General features: G+C 36.3%; 1 protein-coding gene and 1 pseudogene across 1 annotated transcript; one reads left to right on the plus strand and one right to left on the minus strand.

Moving 5' to 3' along the window:
* The first annotated feature begins 12651 nt into the window (after window positions 1-12651).
* On the plus strand, window positions 12652-13505 carry LOC126788580 (uncharacterized). Its single transcript, XM_050514584.1, has one exon. The coding sequence runs from the start codon at window positions 12759-12761 to the stop codon at window positions 13230-13232; it is 474 nt and encodes a 157-aa protein (XP_050370541.1). The 5' UTR covers window positions 12652-12758; the 3' UTR covers window positions 13233-13505.
* A 5171-nt stretch (window positions 13506-18676) lies between these two features.
* On the minus strand, window positions 18677-26549 carry LOC126787500 (cation/H(+) antiporter 15-like; annotated as a pseudogene).
* Between the last annotated feature and the right edge of the window lie 461 nt (window positions 26550-27010).

Consider the following 27010-nt stretch of genomic DNA (forward strand, 5'->3'; position numbering starts at 1 on the left):
CTCATACATAGTAAATAAGTAACTAGAAGAGCTGATCACCAAAGAGACTGTATTGTGTAGGAGGGGCACTGTGGAACATGAAACATGAAACGCCCTTTTGGGCCACGAGTAATCCATGCGAAAATACTTGGGTGAAACCCAAGCAATCTCAATTAGGGGTGGGCACGAGACGGGATGGGACGGGACGGGGCTCATCCCACTCTTTTGAATCGGGACGGGACGAGAGTTTTTAAGAATGCATCTCACTCGGGATTAATCCCGGTTGGGACGAGACGGGATCGGGACGGGACAAATTCCACCTTCATATGAAGTTAAATAAAAACCTATATTTTTACTTTTTCATTAACAAAGTAACATTTAATAATGAAATTTTAACAAAAAAAATGCATATTATGTTCAAAATATTATAATTTACCATTACTATTTGAGTTGATATAATTTTAGAGATATTAAGAACATAAATTAGTTTCATTTTGATACAAATATATAATAATTTTTAAGTTTTCATTAAAGGTGGGACGGGACGAAGCGGGATAGAAATTATTCGTCCCACGTCCCGTCCCACTATTATGAAACGGGACGGACGTTTTTAGTCCTCCGTCCCGTCCCTATGAATTTCGAGACGGGACCGGGACGGGATCAGAACAGGATCGGGATTTCCGTTTTTTATGCCCACCCCTAATCTTAATGTTGAAATCCTAAAGAGTAACACCACACATGTCATAACTGAGGAACCAGGTTCCACATAGCCTCCAACCGTCCAACGTCCCAAATCATGATGTGAGCATGCCCACCAACCAAGCTCACATCACTCAAGGCCCACAGTTGGAGACCAAAAACCTCTCAGGACCCAACTCTACCCGAACATCAAGAACCACATCCACGTAATGGCTACCACTTCGCCATTTTTTGAAAGGCAAAATTTAAAAAATGGCACATGAGTTTTGGATGACTTGGATGACTGAGAATTAAAGTGAATATTGTTTCTAAATAATTAAAATAGTATATGGCGTATAAAACCGACCCAATATCAGTACATACCGTCAACTTCATGGCAATTTCCGTCAAATGTGCGAGGGTAAAGTCATCAATTTTAGTTTTTTGCCATTCCAACAACAATGCAGACCTAATTTTCCTCCGAAGCTCTAAATAGTTTCTTTGTTTTCCCTCCAAATTGTTCTAGTTTTCCCCTCCAAATTAACAGTACGTGTAAACCCAGCAAATAAAGACAATATATATATATATATACACGTTTAATTAGTAAAAACAAAGATTAGAAGTCTAGACTCTAGAGTGTCAAGGAAATGTCTATATAAAATAAATCATATAAACCAACCTTTTTTTGGGTCAATTGAACCAGCCATTTATGGGGCATAATATAGCAACTAAACCAAAACAAAATGTGTAAAATAAATCAAAGTAAAAAGCTTAGAACATGATTTACCAAATAAAAGCATTATGGGAACACACACATATTAAACATTAATTGGAATTTGACATTGTTCAAAATAAAAAACAACCAGTTGTACACAAAAGCATGACATTTGCTAAATTCATAAGAAGGTTAAACATAAGAAATTCCACCATAACAGTTAGTTTGCATGCCAAACAAAATCTAACTCAAGTGAGTTTTAACCTTTAAGCATGAAAAACATAACAACCTCCCATAAAGGGTTTTGAGGATATCTAGCTCAAGTGAGCTTTAACCTTTAAGTGGTTTGCAATGTTGGAATGACAGGAAAACGAAGTTGACAAATTTACCCTCACATATTAAACGGAAGTTCAATTGAAGTTGACGATATGCACTAGTATTGGGTCAGGTTTTATATGTCAAGCACCATTTTGATTGTTTAGAAACAATATTCACTTTAATTCTCAGTCACCCAAACCTCATGTACTATTCTTAAAATTTTGCCCTTTTGAATCTTTCTTTTGGTTAAAATTCGTATTATTAGTTTTCTTGTAAAGAATGAAAAGCAAACTTATAAGTCAAATCACAAAACAAGAAGAATGTTATATATAATATAAATCTAAAGATAACAAAAACTTGACGTGTGCACAACATGGTTTATATTAGGCCTCATCATTTAGTCCGCGGATTCAAAAAGTCCGCAGAGGCCCACAAGCCTGATGGGCTTTTACCCGGTCCGGCCCGCGAGAAAGCTTGCCAAAGTCCGCTTCCGTGGGTAGAGGGTCGGGCTTACATTAGAGGGGTGAAAACCCGAGCCGGCCCGTAAAAGCCCGTCAAATAATAAAATATTATACATACATATTTTATTAGATTTAAAATAAAACTATAGCATTATGAAGCAAGTATATGAAAAAAACTTCTCGGAATCGATCAACACCGGCCGATATGATCAGTATATATATTTAATGACCATGTAAATTTTTTATCCAATTCTCATCTGACTGTCGAAATTTTCGATAAACCGAAAACAACACTAATATGACATAAAGAAAGACCCATTATCAAAATGCGAACACCGAAAACTGTTTACATATCTAAAATTACATATTTTTGTCACTGATTATGTGCGGTCACATAAAAAAAACAATTTGGAAAAGCCCCGGTCAATGAGGATTTTAATATGTCAAAACACCCTTTTTTAGTTGATCGTAGGTACGGACGGTCAAACAATATCCAAAACGGATAAAAATTTTACGGGTTCGCTAAATATATATACTGATCACATCTGCTGGTGTCGATCAAACATATTTTGAACTGGAGTTATCAATTGTCGAAGTGTCCACTAATGTATCATAACATTTATATTAGGTTTTATAATAAAATTATCGCATTATGAAGCGACTATATGAAAGAAACTTCTCGAGATCGATCGACACTAACCGATATGATCGGTATATATATTTAGTGACCCTGTAAAAAATTCATCCAATTCGGATTTCGTTTGACTGTCATAATTTCCGGTAAACTGAAAACACCACTAATATGCTTTAAAGGATGACCCATTACAAAGATGCGAACGCCGAAAGCCGTTTGCATATCTGAAATCACCTAGTTTATTGTTACCTCTCGTGCGCGATCGCACTGAGGCAACCCATTTTTAACAAAGTCCTGGTTAATGGGGTTTTAATATGTGAAAACGCCTTTTGTTTGGTTGACTGTGGGTACGAATGGTCAAACCATGTCCAAAACGGACGAAATTTTTACGGGGTCCCTAAATATATATACCGATCATATCTACTGGTGTCGATCAACCATATTTCGAACGGGTGTTGGCGATCGCCGAAGTGTCCAATAATGTATCATAACCTTTATATTAGGTTTAGAATAAAAACTATCGCATTATGAAGCGACTATATGAAGGAAACTTTTTGGGATCGATCGACACAAGCCGATGTGATCGGTATATATATTTAGTGACCCTGTAAAAATTTAATCCAATTCGGACCTTGTTTAACCGTCGGAATTTTCAGTAAATCGAAAACACCGCTAATATACCCTAAGAGATGACCTATTACAAATATGCGAACGTCGAAAGCCGTTTGCATATTTGAAGTCACCTAATTTTTGTTGCCTATCGTGCGTGGTCGCACTGAAGAAACTCATTTGGCAAATCCCTGGTCAATGAGGTTTCAATATGTCAAAACGTCTTTTTTTAGTTGACCGTTGGTACGAACGGTTAAACCATGTCCAAAACGGACGAAATTTTTACGGGTTACCTAAATGTATATACCAATCATATTTACTGATGTCGATCGATCATATTTCGAATTGAATTTGTCGATCACCGAAGTGTTTACTAATGTATCATAACCTTTTATATTAGGTTTATAATGAAACTATCGCATTATTAAGCAACTATATGAAGATGCGAATGCGGAAAGCTGTTTACATATTTGAAAATCACCTAATTTTTGTCACCGATCGTGCGTGGTCGCAACGAGGAAATCCATTTAGCAAAGCCCTGGTCAATGAGGTTTTATTATGTCAAAACACATTTTTTTGTGTTGATCGTAGGTACGGACGGTCAAATCATGTTCAAAACAGATAATTTTTTTACATGGTCCCTAAATATATATATCGATCACATCTACTGGTGTCGATCGACAATATTTCAAAACTAGAATTTTTTAATAATTCTTTTATTGTTTCAAACCCTTAAATTAGAGTATTATGTTTTTTTTTCTAATACAAGCCCGCAAAAGCCCTAAAGCCCGCTTTAAATTAGCGGGCTTAGATCTTCACATTTATGAAAATATCCGGCCCGTCACTTATTTAAATTTACTAAGACCTGAACCGGGCCCGCCACTCATGGGCCGGTCCTGTTGACGAGCCCTAGTTTATATGAAATAGTTTTGAAGCATGTTTTATTACGATCTACCATTTCTTGATATTTCTCTTTGGATCCAAAATTAGTATTTTTAGTTTGCTTGCAAATTGTGTGCAAATTTACAAATCACATCCCAAATTAAGGGAAAAAAAACCAAGTATATCACATATGTCAAAACAAAAACTACTAGTATTCAAGCTGTAAAAGTTTTTTTAATTAAAAATTTTATGAGACATGTTCTAATACTTTTACGGGCCTTCTTGCTATTATCTCTTTCGTACCATTATGGTAATGAGCAGGGCCGGCCCTATGTTTAAAGAGGCTTAAGGTGGAAAATATTTTGAGGCCCTAAAATAGATACTTCATAAAATCCTTAAAAAAAAAGCATATACTACATATTAATAACTCAAACTTTAAATTTAAATAAATTATGATTATTTTATGATATCTTATGTGTTTTAGTAAAAAAATGATGGTAACTCATTAGAGTTATATAGAAACACACTAATTTATAAAAAGTTAGACTTTATTTTTATTTTAATCTCATGTTTGTTTAGTGGGTAATGCTAATTTTTCATTACTAAAAATGGTAATTAGTCAATTTAACTCCTATTTTCTTTCTTTTTTTCTTTAATTGAGGCCTCTTAAAATGTAGGACCCTAAGCTTGAGCCTGCTTGCTTTGCCCCAGTGCCGGCAGTGGTAATGAGATTAGGTTAAAGCCCAGAAAGCCCCAACTCTACACCTACCATCATTTTCCAAGAGTTTTCTGATCTTTTAAGATCTTCAATACTAATTGAGAAAAAACTAGATGAAAAATCGAATGACGATCTTTTATGGGAATTGATGCAACAACCATATATCTTGATATAGAAACAAATTTGAACTTCTGGTGCATTATATTATAGCTGGAAAATCTACTGTAAAATCCTATCCGCTGTTCGGAAACATGAAGCAAAGCTGTAGAAGATATATTCTAACTGCGAGTTGCAGTTGCATGCTTTACTTTTTTAAAACAAAATTTTCTGTGTGCCACACGAAGTTTATAAAATAAATTTACATGCATGCATACATTTGATGATTAATTAGTATATTTCACCTACTACTACTGATCGAACGTGGATTTGCTTTGATCAACATAATCTCTTTATGAACTTTGTGCAGCGAAAATCTTTGACATCTGGATGTAGTGAACAACTTTCTCTAGAGAGCAATATGATCTGGCTCAAATCTGAAGATGCATGCATGCCATAAAATCTGGCATTTTCGTATAATCAAGAAAGAAAGATAATATGGATATGTAGACAATTTGTATATACCAAAGTGTTGTATTTTGCAAGTCTCATCATTTCCCAAAGGAACAAATGCACAAAAACCAATTTGTCAATAATTTTGCCAAGATGATTGTAGTTAGGGGACCTGTGACGGAGCTAGGTGGAACACCACCTGGGCTGTAGCCCAGAGAGAAATTTTGAGCCAACAAAATTCTTACATGTAAATTAGGTTTAATTATATCAATTACAGTTACAGTCCAACCAATCCTTTCCGGCTTCTCTCCCTCCCTCTTTAATTCTTGCTAACCAAATATTTCCAGTAAATTTGACTTGTTAACCAGTAATAAAGTGAACATATTGATATGTTTTTTGGTCAAACTTTTTGAGTTCGTTTTCACCTTTCACTTGTAAGAGAAAAGTCTATTTGCATCCGTCTTAATTTGGTTTAGTCGGCTAATCATATCTCGAACAAAAAGTGCTTTGTTTGTATCATTTGATAAAATTTCTAGTTTTTTTAATTACCATTAATACATTAAACTCTTATCTTTTGCAAAAAGAAAAGAAACAACACCAATTTTGTTTTTGTAAAAAAAAAACATAAAATTTATCATTTAACCCAGGCATTTTGAGTTGCTGCCTCCGCCCCTGGTTAGGGGCTTAGCACCTAGGGCGGCCCAGCCAATTAAGAGAAAAGAGAAATGCAAAGAAAGAAAACACTTAATGCTGTTAATGAAGGCAGTCCTTTCCAGAGTTTCTGGCTTTGGCTTGGGTCTACTACTGTATTATTCATCTCGTCTTTTATCCATTTCAAAAAAAAATATCTCGTCTTTCATGCTTATAGACTTTATATCTTGTCTCAACTCTCATGTCAATTTTCTAGCCAATATCTGATAAATATATGACCGTGATTCTGTCATCAGTAACCATGCAATGCGACTGATGCAAGTCTACCACTTATATATGCTGGCCCCTCTCTTGATCTTTCAATAAAATCATGTTGGTTCTCATTTGGAACTGTCTGATAATAAGTCAATTTTCGTAAGATTACTAGATTAAATAATGTACGTGGTTTTAAAGTTGAAGTTGATGAGAGCTCTTTAAATTGTGATTGAGCTTCTGAGACTGAAAGTCGCAAGACATGCATGGTGCACCTTTGCAATTATTTAGTTGGTAGAGAGTTATTATCGAGCTCCCTTCTCTTCTTCATAAAGACTAGAAGGGTTAGCCAAACTTGTCTAAATCATCATTCTATTATTCCTTTCGGACGTACATGTATATAACATAACCGCCACATGTAAAAACTCTAGTAAATGCAGTACATACGTATCTTCATGGAGACGTACCTGCGGCCTCTCGCTACATAAGATAGGTGAATCACAAACCAGATTGGCTGATCGAGCCACACAACATTTGACACTGTTATGTAAATGATGAAGATCTTTTAACGTCCTATGCATCTTCGCATTCGTTCGATTCGTGTTCAGCTAAGCTGGAGATCTACTCGAGTACTACACATCAATATGGTATTGTTCTGAGCCGTAAAGGAAATTTCCTAACCACCTAATTAAGTATCTCATACAGTCGTAGTTAAAAGATTACATAATCTGCCTAACTTGCTAAGAACCGCCTACCGAAAATTTGAAGATAGAAGAGTCATGGGTCCATTACAAGTATAAGCCATATATGACGGTGGCCAAGGAGGGATTGTGTTGCTACGTGAGATCTTACCCAACCCTTCATGATTAAGACACTTCCAAGTTCCAAAAATTGAGCAAGCTGTTTTGCAATCTACCAAAATATCTTGCATGTGGCCTGGAAATCATTCACATAATCACATAGTTTTGTTTCTGTTTTCATCTAAGTGGATCTGATTTTGACATCTATTCCCATGTTGTTAACTTGTATTCTCAATCTGGAAACTAAATTTTATTGCACAATTAGCTAGTAATTCTTTTTTGGAAAAAAAGTAGCTAGTAATTCTAGATACACGTACACTGGTGCTTAAACGTACGTATGTTCGTAAGTCTATTGATGAGGTTTGAAACTAATTATATGCGAATTCCGTGGAAGTGTTTACTTTACACAGTACATCTTGTGACTATAAATCATGTACATCATTTTAAAGTTAAATTATAGCTTAAATTGTCAAGTTTTGTTAATCGAAAAAATGCAATGAATTTCTAATTCCACATTTTTGTGGATCTTTTTTCTTCTTCATGATCAACTTCTCATTAATATGATGGAAATTGTCAGTAAAATGGAACTAAAAAATATTTTTCATGACATGTTATTTATTACATACCAAGGTTGATAAAGACGTACTTTGTTAATTATACCAGCTAAGTATCATCATTAGATGATCAATCGATCATGCAGAATAAGAATCATATTTTTGATCCACTTTCGGTACCAAAAACAAAAATGAAAAGATCGTGCATGTATAGATCTTGGACATTGCAATATATGTTAGTTTTGGAACTCATACGATTTAAAATGCATTAGTCCCTTAACTCATTAACAGCGACAAGAAAAGCTTCATACAATCGAAGGAAACTAGCTCGGATACAATGAACTGAATGTGAAATCCATTAATCCTCTAAGATTTGATTTGTATATCTAATCAAATGTAGTAGCTTTGTGCAACAATCCCACAACCCCGCCAGCTATCAAAGGTATACCTAGAGATAATAACCGCGTACTTAATTCAAAAGTATACGTGAAGCATAATTAAGTATACACAAGTTCTTGGCTACATGTCTTGGGCGATTGTGGAGCGAGTACAAAGAGACTTAGAGATTATATATCTAGGGATTTCCTTTCCATGATTAAGTACTACGGTATCTGTTAGGATTTTCCTTTCTTTTTTTTTCTGCAGAGGCTTTAATCATACTCTAAAACCAATGATGGTCAGTCATCAACTATATATGCATTAAGAAAATGATTAGAACCAAGAATTAACAAGGAAGCGCGCTATGATTAATAAATCGGAGTTCCACCTTGGTATTAGTGTAAAGACAGAGTTGCCTCACGTTGTTCATGAATCAGATTCTTCAATCCCACATCGAGAATCTTATGGAAAAGCCTCGTGCATAGTCCCTTAATTAGCAACCTATAATTGTAATTTCAGTGTCAATATACATGGTCGGTGTCTGAAACCTCAGTGCCATGAAGCTTCGTCCTCTAATGATGCACACGAGAACAAACAAATACTCTAATAAGTTTCCTCGTCATATACACTGGCTGTTTAAACTATAAGCTAATTAAGTACCCAAAAATGGGTTGAATATATGGTCTTTGTACTTGCATCTGATCTATAGTTGCCAACAGAAGTTTAATTAGCGTAATTATTTAGGAGTTAGCACCAACCAGATAATGAGATAATATACTAGGGGTGAATCCATTGCGAATGATGAAAGATGCTTCAAGAGGAGGTTTGAAGTTTTATATAGATTTTCTTTAATAAGGTTTGCCAAGTTGGGAAGTACTGCATGTACTTAGACCTCGAGTTTAATGATTAACTTCGCTTATACTTATTGGTTTCTCTAAGTATTAACTGCTGAAGCCATCTTAAGACAGACTTGCGGTTCAAAAGAATATATATAAGCTTTGCAAACTAGGTATACGTACGTACCATCTTAATTACTTGAAGAGCAAACCAAGCTAATTAGCGCGATTGTGAAACATAATGAAACAGCTCATTAGATTAATGAAGAAAGTACTAATTAACTAATTAACTGGACGCCAACTAAGGCTGAAGTATACGTACACCTAGGACATCTAACATGCAATTCACTCTTCTGGGATAAATGTGGCGTACAAATGGTTAAGGCTTTCCATTATCGGGCATGATATCATATTTCAGTTTTAGCACAAAATGATCAATGTCGACATATTTGACTGATTTAACATAGCTCCCTGGACATAAAGAAGTCGAAGAATTTTTATTGAAATCTCTCAATTCTGAGCCATAACAAAGCATACTTGTGAAAAAACATCGAGACTTTATTTTACTATATATGCATGTGGAATTGTAGCATATATATATATATATATATTATATGAGAAGTGCTAGGACGCCATAATATGACGCCAAATCCTACGCCACAATCCTACGTGTTATGCAGGTCACATTTCCACATCAAAAATTAAAATTATATAAAAATATCATTTTAAATGAAAATACAATTATATCCTTGTTAAATCAATGGTTCTAAATTATTATACAAATAATTTTTTTGTTCTTTTATCATTCTTCTTTTTTATCACAATAATGCTTCTAAAATACAATTTTAAACATTGAAATTTTTGAAAATATGTTTGAAATATGTGTGTGCACGCGTGAAATATATATATATGCACAAAATATATTTATTTTTAAATTTCATACGATGTAGGGTAACTACGTACAACATTTATATTTAGATGAAAACTTTTGATAAGATTCTTTTGGTTTTTTTTTCTTAAAGAGAATATTATTGTGTTATGATATAATTGATTTAAGGGGATATATAAGGTAACAAATGTTATTTTTCCTAGAGTATATATATCTTAATTAATATTATATTTAATACAATTATGTCGATGATAATCTTTCTAGTGACAAATATGTCAAGATTCATGACTTTCTTATTTAATTAATTTACATTTACGATTAATAATAACTATAATTAATTAATACAATTACCATATAAGCACCGCACACACGTATATATATATATATATATATATATATTTCAAGCATACTTTGTATATATCATATTTTTATTACATTTTGAAAGCATTTTGAAAAATAAATGATATAAAAAAGAACTACAATTTTTTTTATAATAATCTAGAGTCGTCGGATTAACAAAGATAAAATTATTTTTTCATTCAAAATAACATTTTGTGATTATTGTAATTGGTGACATGACAAGTTGACTTGCATGTCACGTGTGATTGCGGCGTCGAATCTGATACCATATTATGACGCTAAAACAATATAGTTAAAAACTTAAAATCCATTTCTTATTGGTTTCTAGATCATAAAACATGTAGCCTGTTTACATTAAGAGAACTACTGAAAGATCCCGAGGCGCAGTTGCAGTTGGAAGCTAGTGCATGAGAAGAAAAAAGTAAGAGAAGATCGACCGATCTAGAATGATCAATTAATTTCTCATATATATAACCATGCACACTGATAAATTACCATGTACAAAATTGGCCATATTATGATCGATCGAGATGGGGTATTTCGGTATTAAATTTAGTTGAGAAAATAAAATTTGTTCATGTATTAATCAAATTGTAAAAGACACCTGTTCTTGAAGACAGCTAGATTCTCTGGGTTTGAATCACCGGAGGGTCAGAGTCATACAACTTCCCTCACTAGTAGAGCAGCTAACAATGTCACAGACCAATAGAATATCATCCATTCCGATCTAAATTGATGAACCAAACCCTTTGCTTCCCTCTTGGCCCGAGTGGACCAATATGCCAGCTTGAGCTTGTGAATTTGCTTAACCATGGTGTTTTAATCACTTGTTGATTAAACAATGCTTGTACTCTTTAATTTCAATTCCGTACCTAATCACTTATTATCATTCAAAGCCAGAAATGAGACTACTAAAATCTGTCAATTCCAATCTCGATGCCTATATTCGCGATGGACTGGTCATGCTGTGGGTGGGAGCCATGTACATCTTGAACTCTTGTGATAATGTGATCGAGTGTCCTAAACTAAAACTACTAAACGCATCGCAATTTCTGAATATTATGATAGAATTTATGGTTTATTGAATTGAAAATAGCAAGAAAGTAAAAGAGAGTAAGAAGATTTTGAAAACTACATTGTGACTGATTTGATTAAATAAAAAATGTAGGTTACATGAGTATATATGCTAGGTTGATACAACAAAATAATGTAACTACCCTACACAATATTACTCCTATAATCCTAACATATTAACCCCAATTCTAGGACCAAATGATAATTCATTATTCATAATACGTGTACATAGCAACAGTACGGCGTGCTGGCTAGCAAGGATGCATGAACTTCGTCCCGATCGATCGGTTGAATTGGTGTTCTTTCTATAACCAATTCTCGGATCGACTCCTTTTTTATTTTGTGGAATCAGTACAAATGATATGATGTAGAAGAAAATAGATTGATCACAAGCAAATACATGCCGATGAAGAAAGGTAAAATCTCTAAAACTATGATTTGTTTAGACGTAAACTTAGTAACTATAAACCACAATCTTAGTGGATAGATTCCGGATCCCCTATACATTTTACTAATTCGTTAAGGATTCATAAGGAAGATGATCCCAATAAGTAACAGAGTAAACCTTCATGTTAGAAATTGCATGAGAGTGTTTGTCAAAGCCATCGGAACCCTAGTCATAAATCTAGGATTTAATGAGAAGGAATTTAATTTTAGTTTCTCTCATGACTTGTCTTGTGCAATAGTTTACTTCACCACTTCTTAATTAAGATCCTCTTCGATAACGGTTTAGTAATACGTGATGGTGAGCCTGAATCAATCCGCTAAGATTGTGGTTCATGTTGAACAAAGTTTACTTCAAAGACACAACGAACCCATTTATCTTTTTGACAATGAACCCATTTGTTTCCATGACCATTTGTATAATTTGTAATCGATATCTATCCAAACAAAATCAAAAGATAAAAAGAATAACGTTAGTACATTCTTAACATTCATATCGAAGGAATTAAGGTCCAAATTGGTTAACTTAACGTCCTCCTCGTTTTGATTAGGACCAAAGAAAACGAAAAAACATATGACTTGAGCATTTGCCAAGAGGGTAAACGCAAGTAATCGTTTGCCACTAATTGTTTGGAAGGCGGCTCAAGTTAATCAACTCGTCGAAGCAAATTTAGCCAAATTTCAAAAATCACTTACAGGACACTTTGGTCATTTCGAACCAATAGGCTAATATAATGCCCTCTATTTTGTTCTGACCCGTACGATTATTGGTTCTAGGTACATCGCTGGTGCTGAACGGCTGACGGGGCTGTTATTCCTATATATAGCACTTCGCCATTAGTCCGTCCTCCATCAGTTTCAGCTTCTGTTTACACCAAGACCACCAAAACCAGCTCAACCAACGGAGACTTTGAGTTTTCACAGAGAAACCAAACTGTGAGAGAGAGCTCAGAGCCTTGCTGGATCTGTAATCAAACATGGGCAACAGTCTAAGGTGTTGTTTAGCTTGTGTTCTACCTTGTGGAGCTCTAGACTTGATCCGAATAGTCCATTTAAACGGCTATGTAGAAGAAATCACACGTCCAGTCACTGCCGGCGAGATCCTTGTCGCCAACCCCAATCATGTTCTGAGCAAGCCTTGTTCACAAGGCGTCGTTCGCCGCATTTTGATTCTCTCGCCGGAGTCGGAGCTCAAACGAGGCAGCATATACTTCTTGATTCCGGAGTCTTCGGTGCCGGACAGTAAGAAGAAGAAGAAAAGTAGTAGCGGCCTCAAGAAATCGTCCAAGAAGAGACTAAGCAGTGGTGACGACGCCGCTGTCTCCGAATGTGATCGATACTTGACGGAGAACGTCTCAGAAAAGAAAAAATACTCATCACGTAGAGATCGCCGGACCGGACGATCACTCGGAGCATTTCAGCCTCATCTTGAGAGCATTTCTGAAGACTAACAGTTTTCCGGTGCCGGAGCATGATGTATTTCCGGCAAAGTGCTTCCCCTTTTTTGGTTTCTTTTGTGGATATTTTTTTTTGTTGCCTTTTGTTTTGTTTTTGGGTCTGCGTTTAATAGTGGCAGATTCAGAGTTCCAGTATTCATGGTCTGTTTGATTCTTCAGAAAAGATCATTACATGATGAGAGAGAGAGAGAGAGAGAGAGAGAGAGAGAGAGAGGATTTGTAATGCACAAATTGTTTTACAGCTTGAAGTTGCAAGTAAATATGTTTTCTTCTCTTCTTTCTCTTTTGATCTCATGTTTTAAATGCAGGTGGATATTATAAGGCAGCACATCTATTGCCAGAACCAAAATGAGTGAAATGAAAGATGAAAAAGAACAAAGAGAAGAAGTCGATCATTCATTTACTTGTAATTTGGGCGTTCAATTGTTTTGGAATTCAAAAGAGTTTGTGTGGCACCAACGATTTGATGTGAGATTTAGACATACAAGTCTTGTAACACTTTAAGAGTTAATCGAATAATTGTACAGTGGTACTGTACACAGCATATACCTAACTTCTCAAATTGAGTAAAGGAAGATCATTGTGTGGTGATTTTCTCTTAGTGAGAGTTTAGCTCGAGATTTATGGTTTTGAAAATTAACTGAGCTAGAAAACTAATTATCATCAATAATTATGCATACGTACATACACATGTGTTTTGTAATAATTCATTTCTTCGTTTACACTTCACTTGATTTCCTTTACTTTTTAAATATCTTAATTACTAGCACTAGTAAAAAAGAAGAAGATGGAACTGAATTATCGAGCTTGTTTGTTGATTTTGAATTACTTGATATACAAGTCAATATCGATCATCCATTAAATGTCTTTATTTTCCTTTGGTACGTACTTTATAACCTTTTCTCCATATAGTCCTTTTTTTTAGGCATATAGTCCTTAGGATATAGTATTCATTATGTTTTTGGGGTCATTATTGTTTTTTTTTTGGGGGGGGGGGGGGGGGGGGGAGGGAATCATAATCTTTTCTCATAGCATGGGAGTTGTTATATCTACGCGGTGTTGTGCTGCACTAGCTATACTTCTATATTCCATATGCATAACATTAATGTTAATACTTGCTTACAGATAAAATTTGATTATAATAAACTTTCCGTGTGGAGAATTATGTCTCCTAACCATGGGACGTGCATGCTAGCTAGCTAAACCTAATTGATAATTAATAAGAGGGGGATGTTAATATAAGAGCGTTCCACTAATTAGCGAACAAATTGAGAGGGAATATCGGGTAACTACTTCGAAACATTTATAGAAAAAAGGAGTAGACTATAACTTCATTAAGGTTAATGATTGTGAGTTCTACGTTTATTCTTAAGCTAAGCCAATACGAACTTATATTATTGTCATTTCTTCTTCTTCACAGCTCAATAACATGGTGCAAGCCACTTGGCACTTATGGAAGACTTCCGTCATTAAGTTGACGATGATTGAACTCCGGTGACCTGTTGTGGCAGGAACTTATATATCAATATAGATAAATAAAAAATTCACGAGAGCGGATTCCACATCCTAATTAAAATACCTTGTATTAATAATGTGCGAGCAAGTCATATACGTTGTAACATTAATAATTCATTAGTTCTTCATTTCCGTTAGTATCCCTAAATGCTTTAGTGGTTGGGATTTGTGTACGACGTCTTTGTTGGTCTTAAACTGTGATTTCTACTGTTGCATATTATACGTGTTGAATTTTCGACTCCTTTATAATTGATATTTTTCTCTAATTATCGCATTATGTACAACTTCCTCTTTACTCAATCATCCATTAGATGTTAGTATAAATAGACGAGTACGTAATATGTTATAATTTATTGTTTATTTTCTACTTTTACCCACCGCTATTTATACTATTTATAGTGTATATTAATACATATATATAATGTATTTACCAAATTAAAATACCATGTATAAATAAGAGATCGAGGGACCTTGGTGTTTGATGAAGGACAATAACTCCAGCCCTTATATTATTATTAGGCCATTATCTTATTAGCATAAATCCAAAAGTTGTGCGTTAGCTACATCTTGAAGACTTGAAGCTACACAAATTTAAATGCTGAACAACCTGGCAAATCCCTGGTTAAAATCCTATTTCATATTACTCAGTCCTCACATGGAATCTCTCTTCTTCACTCCCATTTCTTTTTTATCAGAGACCATTTATATTATTTATTTTACACATGCCTTTTCTCAAACTCCATCCAATTATGTCTACCGTTTATATTAATGTTTTAAACCACAAGCCGGCATCGGTTTGAGTGTTTGTATAGATCTTGGACTTCAGTTTTTCCAGTTGAATACTTAAATGTGAAAGAAATTTGTCATGGGGAATCATGTGAATTGTTGGTTTGAACCAATAGGAGATTGGCAGGCATTTGATCAAAGTATCAAACTCATATATAATGGATTAATTTGATCACTGATGAGTTAAAGAAAATGAGATGGGAGATCCCCAGGAAAAGAAGCATAGAGTAAAAAAAGCTAGTGAACTTATAAATTAATTGATATGGGAGTTAGGACCAAAATGATGCAAGGAATCACGGAATCACGGGTACGGTTTAGTCGCCGAGACGAACTTGGTGAATCTCTCTTGATGGATTCATGTTTATTTCTTATCCTTCCCAATTCTTTTCCTATTCTATTTTTTTTCTCCCATACTTTACAACTCTTTAATTTTCTATCAATAAATCTATATTATTTCTACTCTATTCTCATTTTTCTCACTATTTTTCTTTAATTACGACATATTTTTTTATATAAATTATATATATATATATTTAATTTTCTATAATAAAAAAATGTATGCCTAAAACCAACCTTCCGGTTCCACCCCTGAGTCTAAGGGAGTCAATTTATTTTTGCAGTGTCCCAAAACCTTAAACTATTGTTGTATTCAACCTCAAAAACATCTAAAATGAACGCACAAAAACTTTAATAAAAAATCACTAGTATTTAAAATTTTGAATGAACACTATTAGCAAAACGAAAAACTAAATTAGTTTTACTGCGTGATTGAGAGTAAAAAGGTGCTTCTATTCTAACTCAGGTTAAACATTATTACTCTTCCATATGCAATAGGATGTATTGCGAGATTTTTTTTCCTAGCTGGTGACATAGGACCAATTTAGTCTCCAGGTGATTTTTTTTAAATCTACGTTTACATATTTAATTAGCAACTGTTTTTAAAAGCTTTATTTTACAGTTTTTATAATATACCTAAAAGTTACATTGGAGTTCGTGAATTTAGAAATAAGCTGATTCACTAAACACTTTATTCATATTATTTGAGAATTTAAGCCCATAATCTATGTAAAACTCGGAGTCAAACTCAGCCATAGTACCCAATTGGAAATATGGTAAGAGCTAGCTAGTATATGGTAAATTTGCTCTTCATATAGTGGACACATGCATAGATGGCTTTCTCTTTGTTTGCTTGTTTGTGTTTGCAAAAGGAAGCGACTCTTTTAGCTTAGAACATCTAAAAAGTACGTACTAGAAGGAACAAATGATGTTAATCCAATGTAATAATTAATATGATACAATAAGCTTGCAGTACTACAATCTGAAGCGAACACTAGAATTTGTCACAACACAAAAATCTCAATCAGGAAAAAGAACACACAATTAAAGGCGAGTTTGGCCCCAATGTGAGTTTTTTATAATCATTTTCAGCTGTGTTGTGAGAATAATCAGCTGCAGCTGGGCTGTGAGAATAATCAAATGTGAGTACTTTAAGTGTATAGTGAATATTAGTATAGAAGTGTGGTGAGTTTAGATAAAGACTAAAAATCTGCTTCCATAATTAGAAGCTCCAAATCCTAACTTCTAAATCTATATTGGTGTGCGTGAGGTTCAATTATAATCTCTTACAATTTCTATTCATCAAACACCTCACTCCGATTAAATTCTCAAATAATCTCATAATCAGCCATAACTTCGAGGCCAAACTCAGTCTAACTGCATGTATAATATTTCAAGAGTAGATTACGCATAGCTTTGCCAATTTATTACTCTAAGATTATTAGCTCTTCAACTAGTATTCGCCTATTCTGTTTGATCGACCTATTTCAACTCTACAACACAGTTGAACAAATCACAGGCTCTTTGACACAGCCTAGGATTCCTTGATACAGACACGTACTCCAACCACTAAGTTTATAATATTCATCACACCTAGCTTAAGTCTATAGATTACGGGAGTCATCATCAGTTCATCACTAATCTCACAAGCTTGATAGATTACAAGAGTCGCTATTCTCACAAGCTATACAGATGCAAATGAGAATGTTGCTTAATTAATTTACACAAGTTCAGAGATGGACAATTAAGAACTAATGCCACTGAAAAATTGAAAATGATGCTAAATCAATTCACACAAGTTCAGAGATAGGGATACTTCACGAACAATCACTACAACAAAATGGGGCAATAGCAACACTATGGCCACATATCATGTGTTGCTAATAAAGGTGTTGCAATCTCAAAAACATGCTACATATCTCGACGAATGTGGCTTTTTATACTATACCTCATTTTGTTGTAGTGAATATATCGACTCAATCTCTTGAACTTTTTTGTTATTTGCAAACCGTACCTCTCAATTCACAATGCTACCACAATCAAATATATATAGAGAGAATCGAAGCTCCCCTTTAATCCGAAAAGAATGCAAAACTAATTGAAATGAATCGATCTTTATCCTGAGGATTACAATATTGTCAAAACATACGTACAGTTTTATCAACTAGAGTTCATATACTCAGTAAACAAAATGTTTCTACAAGTCACCAAAATTGATTTTTAAGAACGAAAATTTTAATTATGAAGTGCTCATTTCATACTAATGGTGGCGAATCCAGCAAACGTATCTGTCATGTCCCCATGAGTGGTTGGATGCTCGACATCAAAAGGCTCATGCCAATAGTATCAACTTAAGCCAGTGGTTTATAATCGCTAATCGTTTGGAACTTTGGATCGTAGATCGATATCTTTTTCTATCATTTTGTCATGTCCAATATCGTGGGTGGCAATATGCCATTTGTTGTGGGTTCTGCACCGTACCAGCTGCATGAGTGCCTTACAGGTATTAGGCACAACCGATTGGCTCATTTGGTGAACTACGTACGTACGTGGTACGTACTTGTTAATTCCCTCTCCTAGCTAGCAGCTTATGTTCAACATTAACCGTATATATAATCTAGCTAGCGCGCGCGCACACACACACAATTCTTTAACGAACGTATCGATCTAATCAAACATGTCAAGGTCGTAACGTACCATGTAAACTTCCTAAATAGTTTTTTTATACTAACTTTCTAAATAGTTGAATTCCATAATACATACTTCTAGTGTTGGTTGGTTAATTGCCTAAGATATATTGATCAAAGTGGCCACACTTTGTCACTGTCAGGAGGTATATCCAAAACAGAAAACTTATCTTTCACATGCCTGGTAAAGATTTCGGTCTCCTCCTTCTGAGAAGATCCTAACGATTGTTGCTGCACCACCAGTACTGACACCTCACAATTCCATCGGAAGATGCTAACATGTCTCCAAGGAACCCTAGTTCCGGAAATTCATTCCATTCAGTGAGTCCCATTAACAACCGTGAATCTAGGGGTGGGCACGGGACGGGGCTTATCCCACGTCCCGTCCCACTCTTTTGAATCGGGACGGGACGAGGGTTTTTAAGAATGCATCACACTCGGGATTAATCCCGGTTGGAACGGGACGGGACAAATCCCACATTCCTATGAAGTTAAATAAAAACCTATATTTTTACTTTTTCATTAACAAAGTAACATTCAATAATGAAATTTTAACAAAAATAAATACATATTATGTTCAAAATATTATACTTTACCATTATTACTTGAGTTGATATAATTTTAGAGTTATTAAGAACATAAATTAGTTTTATTTTGATATAAATATATAGGAATTTTTAAGTTTACATTAAAGGTGGGACGAGACGGGACGAGATTGGGACGGGACGAATGTTTTTAGATCTTCGTCCCGTCCCGTCCCTATGAATTTCGAGACGGGATCGGGACAGGATTAGGACGAGATCGGGATTTCCGTTTTTTATGCCCACCCCTACGTGAATCACTATCATGCCTTCTCCCTATCATAATGAGGTCGAGAAAATCCTCCATCGATCTAATCACATTGATCATTTCGACGCTATCTCTAACATGTACTTCATTGTAGAAATGGTGTTTTTTTTTCCATTAATGGCTGCCTCCGAATCGATCTCTTGGGTGCTGTTTTGCATGAGATCAGTAAATTTTTTAACGGTTAGGCTGACATTGGGGTTTCCAGCCATCCGGGTCGCTAATGCCAGTGCTTCACGGTCATCCGGTCCCTCGATAAAGATCATCCCAATGTTGTACAAACTTCTTCCTGATAGAGAAGCTTGTAAAGCCGATGGTTTTTTATTCAACGTACCTCGGTCTATAGGCATCCCAACGGAGCATGGCGCATTTTGAATAATATTTCTGTTGACGAACCTGATTGGATGCGTTGTTTCCTAGATCCAGGCTAGGCTCACCTGTGCTCCAGCCCAAGTGAAGTTGAAGCCCAATAAAAAAACCATCTTCATAAAAAATAATTAAAAAAAAACATAGAGATAGTACGATACATTTCTTACTTTTATGTTTTTTTTTTTTGCCTCCGCTTCCATCTTATCTTATTTAGTTCAAGGACTTTAAGCCCATCGCCACTCCCCTGTTGAGGACTTGTTTGTATAAAAAGAAGATATTTATGCACATTATTTTAAATTTTTAATTAATCACTTACTTGAGTTTGGAAGTTTGAAATGTTTAGAATATTTCTGTAGTATGAAGTTTTGTATTGAAGTTTTGTATTGAAGTTAGTTTTTGGTGAAATTTGAATTGAATGATTTAAGGTTCAATATTGAGGCAGTAGGTTTGTGGCATAAATTTTCAATGTCTTAGTTTTTGATTCAGTTTTGCTGTGTTAGTTTCGCGATGATTACATCTTCAATGATTATGAAATTTATGATGTATTTTTTACGATGTTTTATGATCATTGTTAACACCTCCCCCTGGACATGATAATTCCCGGCAGGATTCCCTCTCATTCGACCGGAGTTAACCCAACAAGACAAGGCATTAAGCAGGCAGGGTAGGTCACGCCGCCCCTAGCTTAGGTGCCACCGCCAACACTGTCCAATGTAACTCGCCATAGCAGTAAAATTAAAACACAATGTACGTGCACACTCTTCCTGTTACGACTCCGAAATTTTAAGTAGGAAACTCGAATTCGAAGTCATGAAAAAACTTTAAAACAATCTCAATAAATCGAAATCATTTTAATGTCACAGCGGATCATTACTGAGTTCATGGTACAACTCAGTTTAAATTGATTATTACAAACCAAATTTATAATTTCAAGCATTATATCAAATGGAAATGTAAAATCCTCACAATCCTCACCACAAGATAAAATAAAACAACTTCAAGTCTTCAGAGTTGTCCGTCGATTTCCGCTAATCCTCACATGCGGAATTATCCTCTACACCATCGAATATGTGCACCGGGATTGTAAACACAAACCCGTTAAGCTTTACAGCTCGTATGAATAAAACAACAATATCACTTGCATATAAATGCATAAGAAAATACATAAAGCATCAATCATAAATGCACTCATGAGTCATTGGACGGCCCATCTGGCTGTCCAACAATATATGAAAATATAAGTGCTCATGAGAAATCGGGTAACCCCTCTGTTTACCCAAATACATTTATAATACGAGTATTCATGAGCGCTGGTACACCTATGTTACCCCTCATGTAGTACGCCGCCCGACATTGGGCAACCACTTGCCACCCAATGTCCAAAATATGGGTACTCATAAGCGCTGGTACACCTCTGTTACCCATCATGTTAGTACCTCGGCAGACAGACTAGAGCTATAACTGTATCGTAACAGTCGCTCGGCCAAGGCTAAGTTCCGACATACCAACACGTCCGAAGACAGGTCCACAGACCACAAAACGTTTTAACATAACTCAAGTTAAAACCACGTACAAACAATCATCACATGATATTGCACAAATCAAACTGACATGCTCAAATAAATAAATATCAATGCTAAAATGAACTTATTCGCAAACGGAAATTTTGATAGTATATAACATAGCAAACCATATACATGTACATATTTTACCAATCATACACATACACAATCCACTATATCAAATACATATCATAGTTCATTCTTTTTATTAAGCGTAATTATGAATCTCCGCAAGGGTAGATTCGTCACTGTGAGATTTTACTCATCTTATATCTTGAGCGCAATTTTCCACGATTCCGAACTCAAATCATTTACTTGTTGTGTCGATCACCTAGAATAGATAAGAAGTGAATTTAGAAGCGTTTCGTAAAACCTTAATGACGAAACAGTAATAATGTTTTACTGTTAAGCAATTTCTGGTTTTTACGAAATTACTGTTCACGTAATTACTATTCACATATTACTATACAAATACATATTAATTATTTATTCATGTACGAGTATATACTATTTACGTATTTCTGTACAAGTACATACTATTTACGTATTAATGTACTATTCAATCGTAAATACTATCTCAGTAAATAATAATTACTGATTTACCATTCAGAAATTACTTTTACAATTACTGTATGTAATTTACTTTTTATATTTACTGTACGTAAAATAATTTTACATTTACTGTACGTAAAATAATTTTACATTCACCGTACGTAAAAATAATTTTACAAAAATTTATTGTTTCAAATCACTATTCATGCGTCCCCTCCGACGATAGCGCGTGGTGCTCACGCTCGTCCCCACAGTGACAGCGCGTGGAGCTCACGCACCGCTTGAACTGGCGCTTGTGGCTTGCCCATCGCTGCCCAAATCCTCTCCTCTCCTTCCTATCTTCCCCTCCACGACCCAAGGCCGCCTCCTACCCCCCTCACGCTCCCTCACGCGCCGCCTAAGGCGACGGTATCCTCACCACCACCTCCTCCTCCGATCCTCCAACAAATCGACCCAAAATCCATCAAACAATTAATCTCAACCATCAATTACATCAAATCATACCTAGATCGTACGTTGGAGCCACCGGAATGTCGTCGGAGAGGCTTGGATCGTCGATCGTGATTTCTCGCAGGACGTGGGGCGGCGCGATTCCGAGTTCCAATCTCCTAGCAGGTGGTTTCGGCGACGAGGATCGGTGATGGCGAGGCGGTCTTTGTGCTCTGGTCTCTCCGGCGACGAAGCTAGGACGGCGGAGGGAGTCGCGCGAGCCTCGGGTTGTCGTGCGAGGCTTACGGCGGCGAGGAGCTTCTGAGGGAGAGAGAGAGGTCGGGGAGAGAGAGAGAAGAGGGAGGCGGGTGCGAGAGAAGGGTTTTCTGAAAATGGAAACCCTAATTCTCAAAATTACATTTTTATACTTTTTCCAAATCGGAAACTAACTTCCGTCATTAATAACTTTCACGTACAACATTCGATTAGGGAGGTGACACGTCCAGGAACTCGTATCGACGAGCTCTACAACTTTCGTGAAGGAAGTTTTTGGAAACAAGCGACGGAGTAAAAGTCGATTCTCGCGTCGCGTAAACGTAACGTTTTTCTAATTAAGATTTCTGACGACGGTTCCGTTTTCGATTTGACAACGTCGCGAGGCGAAACATTGCAGTTTATTAATTGTACAATGTTTATTAATTTCTACAAATTCAAATAAATCGATCCCGAAAACGGGGGTCATTACACTTCCACATCAGAAAAAGAGAAGCATTGCTTCCCCAATGCGCCTATAAAAACAGCCATAAGCCTCTTAAAAATGATAACATATTCATAAGTCTTTAACCAACGAGCTTGATTTCCGCCCTGGAATCTAATATAAACTTCGGAGAGTCATGGGCCGATGCACCATTGGCCCTTGACTTTAACCCGGTTTTTGTGTAGGTTAAACAGACCGGCATTGGGATACAAGCTGCGTGAGCAAGACCAGCTCTGATTTTGTACTCACAACAGTTGGCGCTAGAAGGAGGGTCCTCATCAGCTCAACTCTGCTCATTTCAACAATGGTTCTTATAAACGAGAACGAGGAAAACTGGTCCCCCGGGACAACAATGATGAAACCAGCGACATGTTTAACTGAAACAACGGCACCAGGGAATCTTCTCGCAAGAATCATCATTCGAGTAAATTAGAAAAAATTTAAATAAATTTATGTCTGGTCATTTTTAATAAATTAAAAAAATTATACATTTGAGCAAATTGTTTTGTCTGTTAAAATTAGCCTAGGTGGCATTTCGATCCTGGATCTGCCACTGGTTATCTGCTCAGTGCAGCGAGAGTACGTACAAGACAACTTGTGAAATGGGATGATGATCATGGAAGTCCTTCTTTCGAAAGCAAGTGTGCAGACATCGTCGTGCATGGTGGCAAAAGGCGTAATTGCGGTGAATGAATTCATTAAGACTGCCGGCATTGTGTTCTTGGTACAATATGAAGGCATTGATTATGTGTTCCGAGAAGTTGTCTGAGTGAATAGCGGTGCTGGCCGTGCTGCTACTTCTCCCGGGTCTGTGGGTTATGAGGACTGGAGCTGTTCGACCTGAGAGACGAATGAGTTGGACAAGGTAGAAGCAAATGGGGCTTTTTGGGGTTGGATTGAAAATTTCTATAAGGTTGATGATGGAGGGAGTACTGTCTTGGTGGACCATGCAGATAAGAAGTCTGAGCTCGATGTTTGGCAAGGAATGCTTGATGGTTCGTCTTCGCTTTGTGGACTTGTGTCTCTTGGAGGGGCTGTAAAAGCATGGGCGGATCCAGCCCTGGCTTGACTAAGCTGGGGTCCAGGTGAAAATGAAGCCAAAAAAAAAACTCAATCCTCTATTAAAAAAAATTAAAACATCAGCACGGGTCTCTCTCTGTCTCTCACACTTTCGCGTCTGCTTCTTTCAATCTCTGAAGACTTTCTCGTATGCTTCTGCTGACCTGCTCTTCAGCCTCTTCTTCTAATCATCTTCTCGAGTTCTCGTTCAAGCCTGCATTTCACCACTCGCCATTGCCCGTCGCCGTTCCCCACTTCCCCGTGCGCGCCGCTGAAGCTCTAGACCAGTCCACAGGTTTAGCTCTTTTCCTCTAATCTCTTTCAAAATTGAATCAAATTTATCTTATGGAATGATTGATTTGATTTGGAATGATTTGAGATTTTGGGTATGTGGGTTTGTACGTTGGTTAAGTATTATAGACTGATTGGAAATTTGGGATCGAAATTAAGTGTTAGTATGTACTGTCTGTTACAGAATAGCTGGTGACTATGATAAGAGATTGAGTATTTTATTTATTTATTTGGAAATTAGAATCAAAGTAGTGAAGTTTATTAATTAACATCAGGCCAGATAGATACATGATGAAAGATAAAACAAAGGTGTGTATAGATTAATTTGAAACTGCTTCATTCTGATGACAAATATCTACATACCTAATATAAGGAGTAATTTTTTTTTGCGCTTCGCGCAAATAAAAGTCATTTTACGCTTCGCATTAAATTAGCTATAGTGGTATTTCAATCTTTGATCCGCCACTGTGTACAAGCTTTTCGCGCAAATAAAAGTCATTTTACGCTTCGCATTAAATTAGCTATAGTGGTATTTCAATCTTTGATCCGCCACTGTGTACAAGCTTTTTATTATGGGAGTGATGATCCCAGTTAATACAACCGATGAAAGAATCATGATGCTGTAGCATTCTCTGTCAATGAGCTGCAAATTTTAGAACAAATTAGTTTCAATTTGGACATACATCTGCCATGAAGCAGGGTACATTGTATGCAGCAACAATAGCAAGACGATGGAGTGTTAAGAGTTCATTACGAAGAGTACCACTCCTTGTTGCAAGATAAGGTCAGTGATGCCTTGGGCACTCATGATGAGCCCTAACGAAACTGCGTCGTTTGCAGACATATTGCAATAGAGTGAAGGCACCATTGTCCCTATTACTTTACCACAAAAGCTACTGAAGCCAAGAACCTGTACAATGGCAACAGTCTTCGTTCTGAGTTTACTGAGATTGACCCTTGCACCAGTTATCATAATTCACAAAGTAGCTCGGCAACAGTGTTGGAAACATAGGAGTCAAGTCTATCCACCAAAGCTAAACCCAGAGGTGGGCCGTCCGGCACAGTGAGGCCCAATACCATAGGCCCAAGCATAAAATGCTGGGCCACAATCTCACCAAGAAGGGAACAAATCATGACCATGATGATGATGGAGAGTATATAGCTCTCTTTGATGGCTTTGCGTTTAGCTGATTTTGCAACCATCCACTGCATTATTGGCCTCAAAACGCATAGAATTAGAACCAACAATGCGGCTAAACTCAAACCCATGAACGGCAAGTTCCCGGTCTTTTTCATGGTGCCTTGCCGTATTGTGTAGGATACGATGATCCAAATCCAAGATAGGGTTCCACTTATCATCGAAGATGACACAGCCAAACGACCAAGCTCCGAGTTTAGGAGCTTCAAATCACCTAAGAGACAAGCAATGACGTGGAAACTACTTTGGCTCTGATCGAAGCACTGCTATGACTATAAGTGATTTTGCAACTGGGGTTATGGTCACCGTTCGTTGCAGAACGAGAGCGAAGCCTACAGTTAGTACCAAAGGGACGAAAAATGCCGACAGGCCTATGGCCACAGCTTTCTTTCCCGACCGCTTGACTATACTCATATCCTATACTCATATCCATTTTAACACCCACTAGGAATAGAAACAGCATGACACCGAATGACCGAAACACGCAAAGGTTTGGCTGATGTAGAAACTTCTAATCGGGTAAAATGTTTCTGAAAAATCATTTTCACCTCCTAAGAATGATGGTCCCAGTAGAATACCTGCCTGACAATATCATATATTAGCATAAACACATAGATTACATCCAACATTTCCTAGCCGCGCGTGTATTATAAATTCAAGATCGAGTTGTAATTCCTTGACTTGAAACCCTAATTGCTAACAAAGAAATTTGAAAAAGGGTGCCGTATCTACCAGCATTTGTGAGATGAAAGCACTTTCTCCAAGAGGGTTGAGAATGAACTGGTAGAGAACGGTGGTTAAAGCAGCTATAGCGAGTTGCATATAGAGTATTGAAGAAGGGTATAACATTGGATTATCACCGTAGAAGAGACCTTTCGATCTCATGTTTTTCTGGGTCTCGCATATCCAAGGTGCCTTATTCATCGCGAATCCTAGTAGCTCACCAATAAATCTTGTAGAATCGAAAAGTATAACGAAGATGTTACCCAGATAGAAAGAGATGGGGCGAGGAGAGGATCAGAGATAGACGTCCAGCCATGCATGCATGGATACGAGAGATGCATGAACAGAGTATATCGAAGCATGGAATTAAGTTACGGATACGAGGAAGAAGCGGGTTGGCCTACGACAAGTTAAGATTTCGAGTGTTTAGAGGTGGAAAAACATTTCCAAGATTATGATTGTACCAACTACCAATGGCCTTGCTTTTAGGTTAAGAAGTTTAATGTTATTATAGGTACCTATATGCACCCTCCTCAATCAAGATATTTAGGTCACTGAGACTTAACGAGGTTCAAATCATTGTCCTCATCTGTTCATTATGAGAAAATAACGAAATTAGAAGAAATTTAAATACACATCTTTAAATTACTCATCGATATCGA

This window comes from Argentina anserina, chromosome 3 (assembly GCF_933775445.1).
Source record: "Argentina anserina chromosome 3, drPotAnse1.1, whole genome shotgun sequence".
Classification (NCBI taxonomy): domain Eukaryota; kingdom Viridiplantae; phylum Streptophyta; class Magnoliopsida; order Rosales; family Rosaceae; genus Argentina; species Argentina anserina.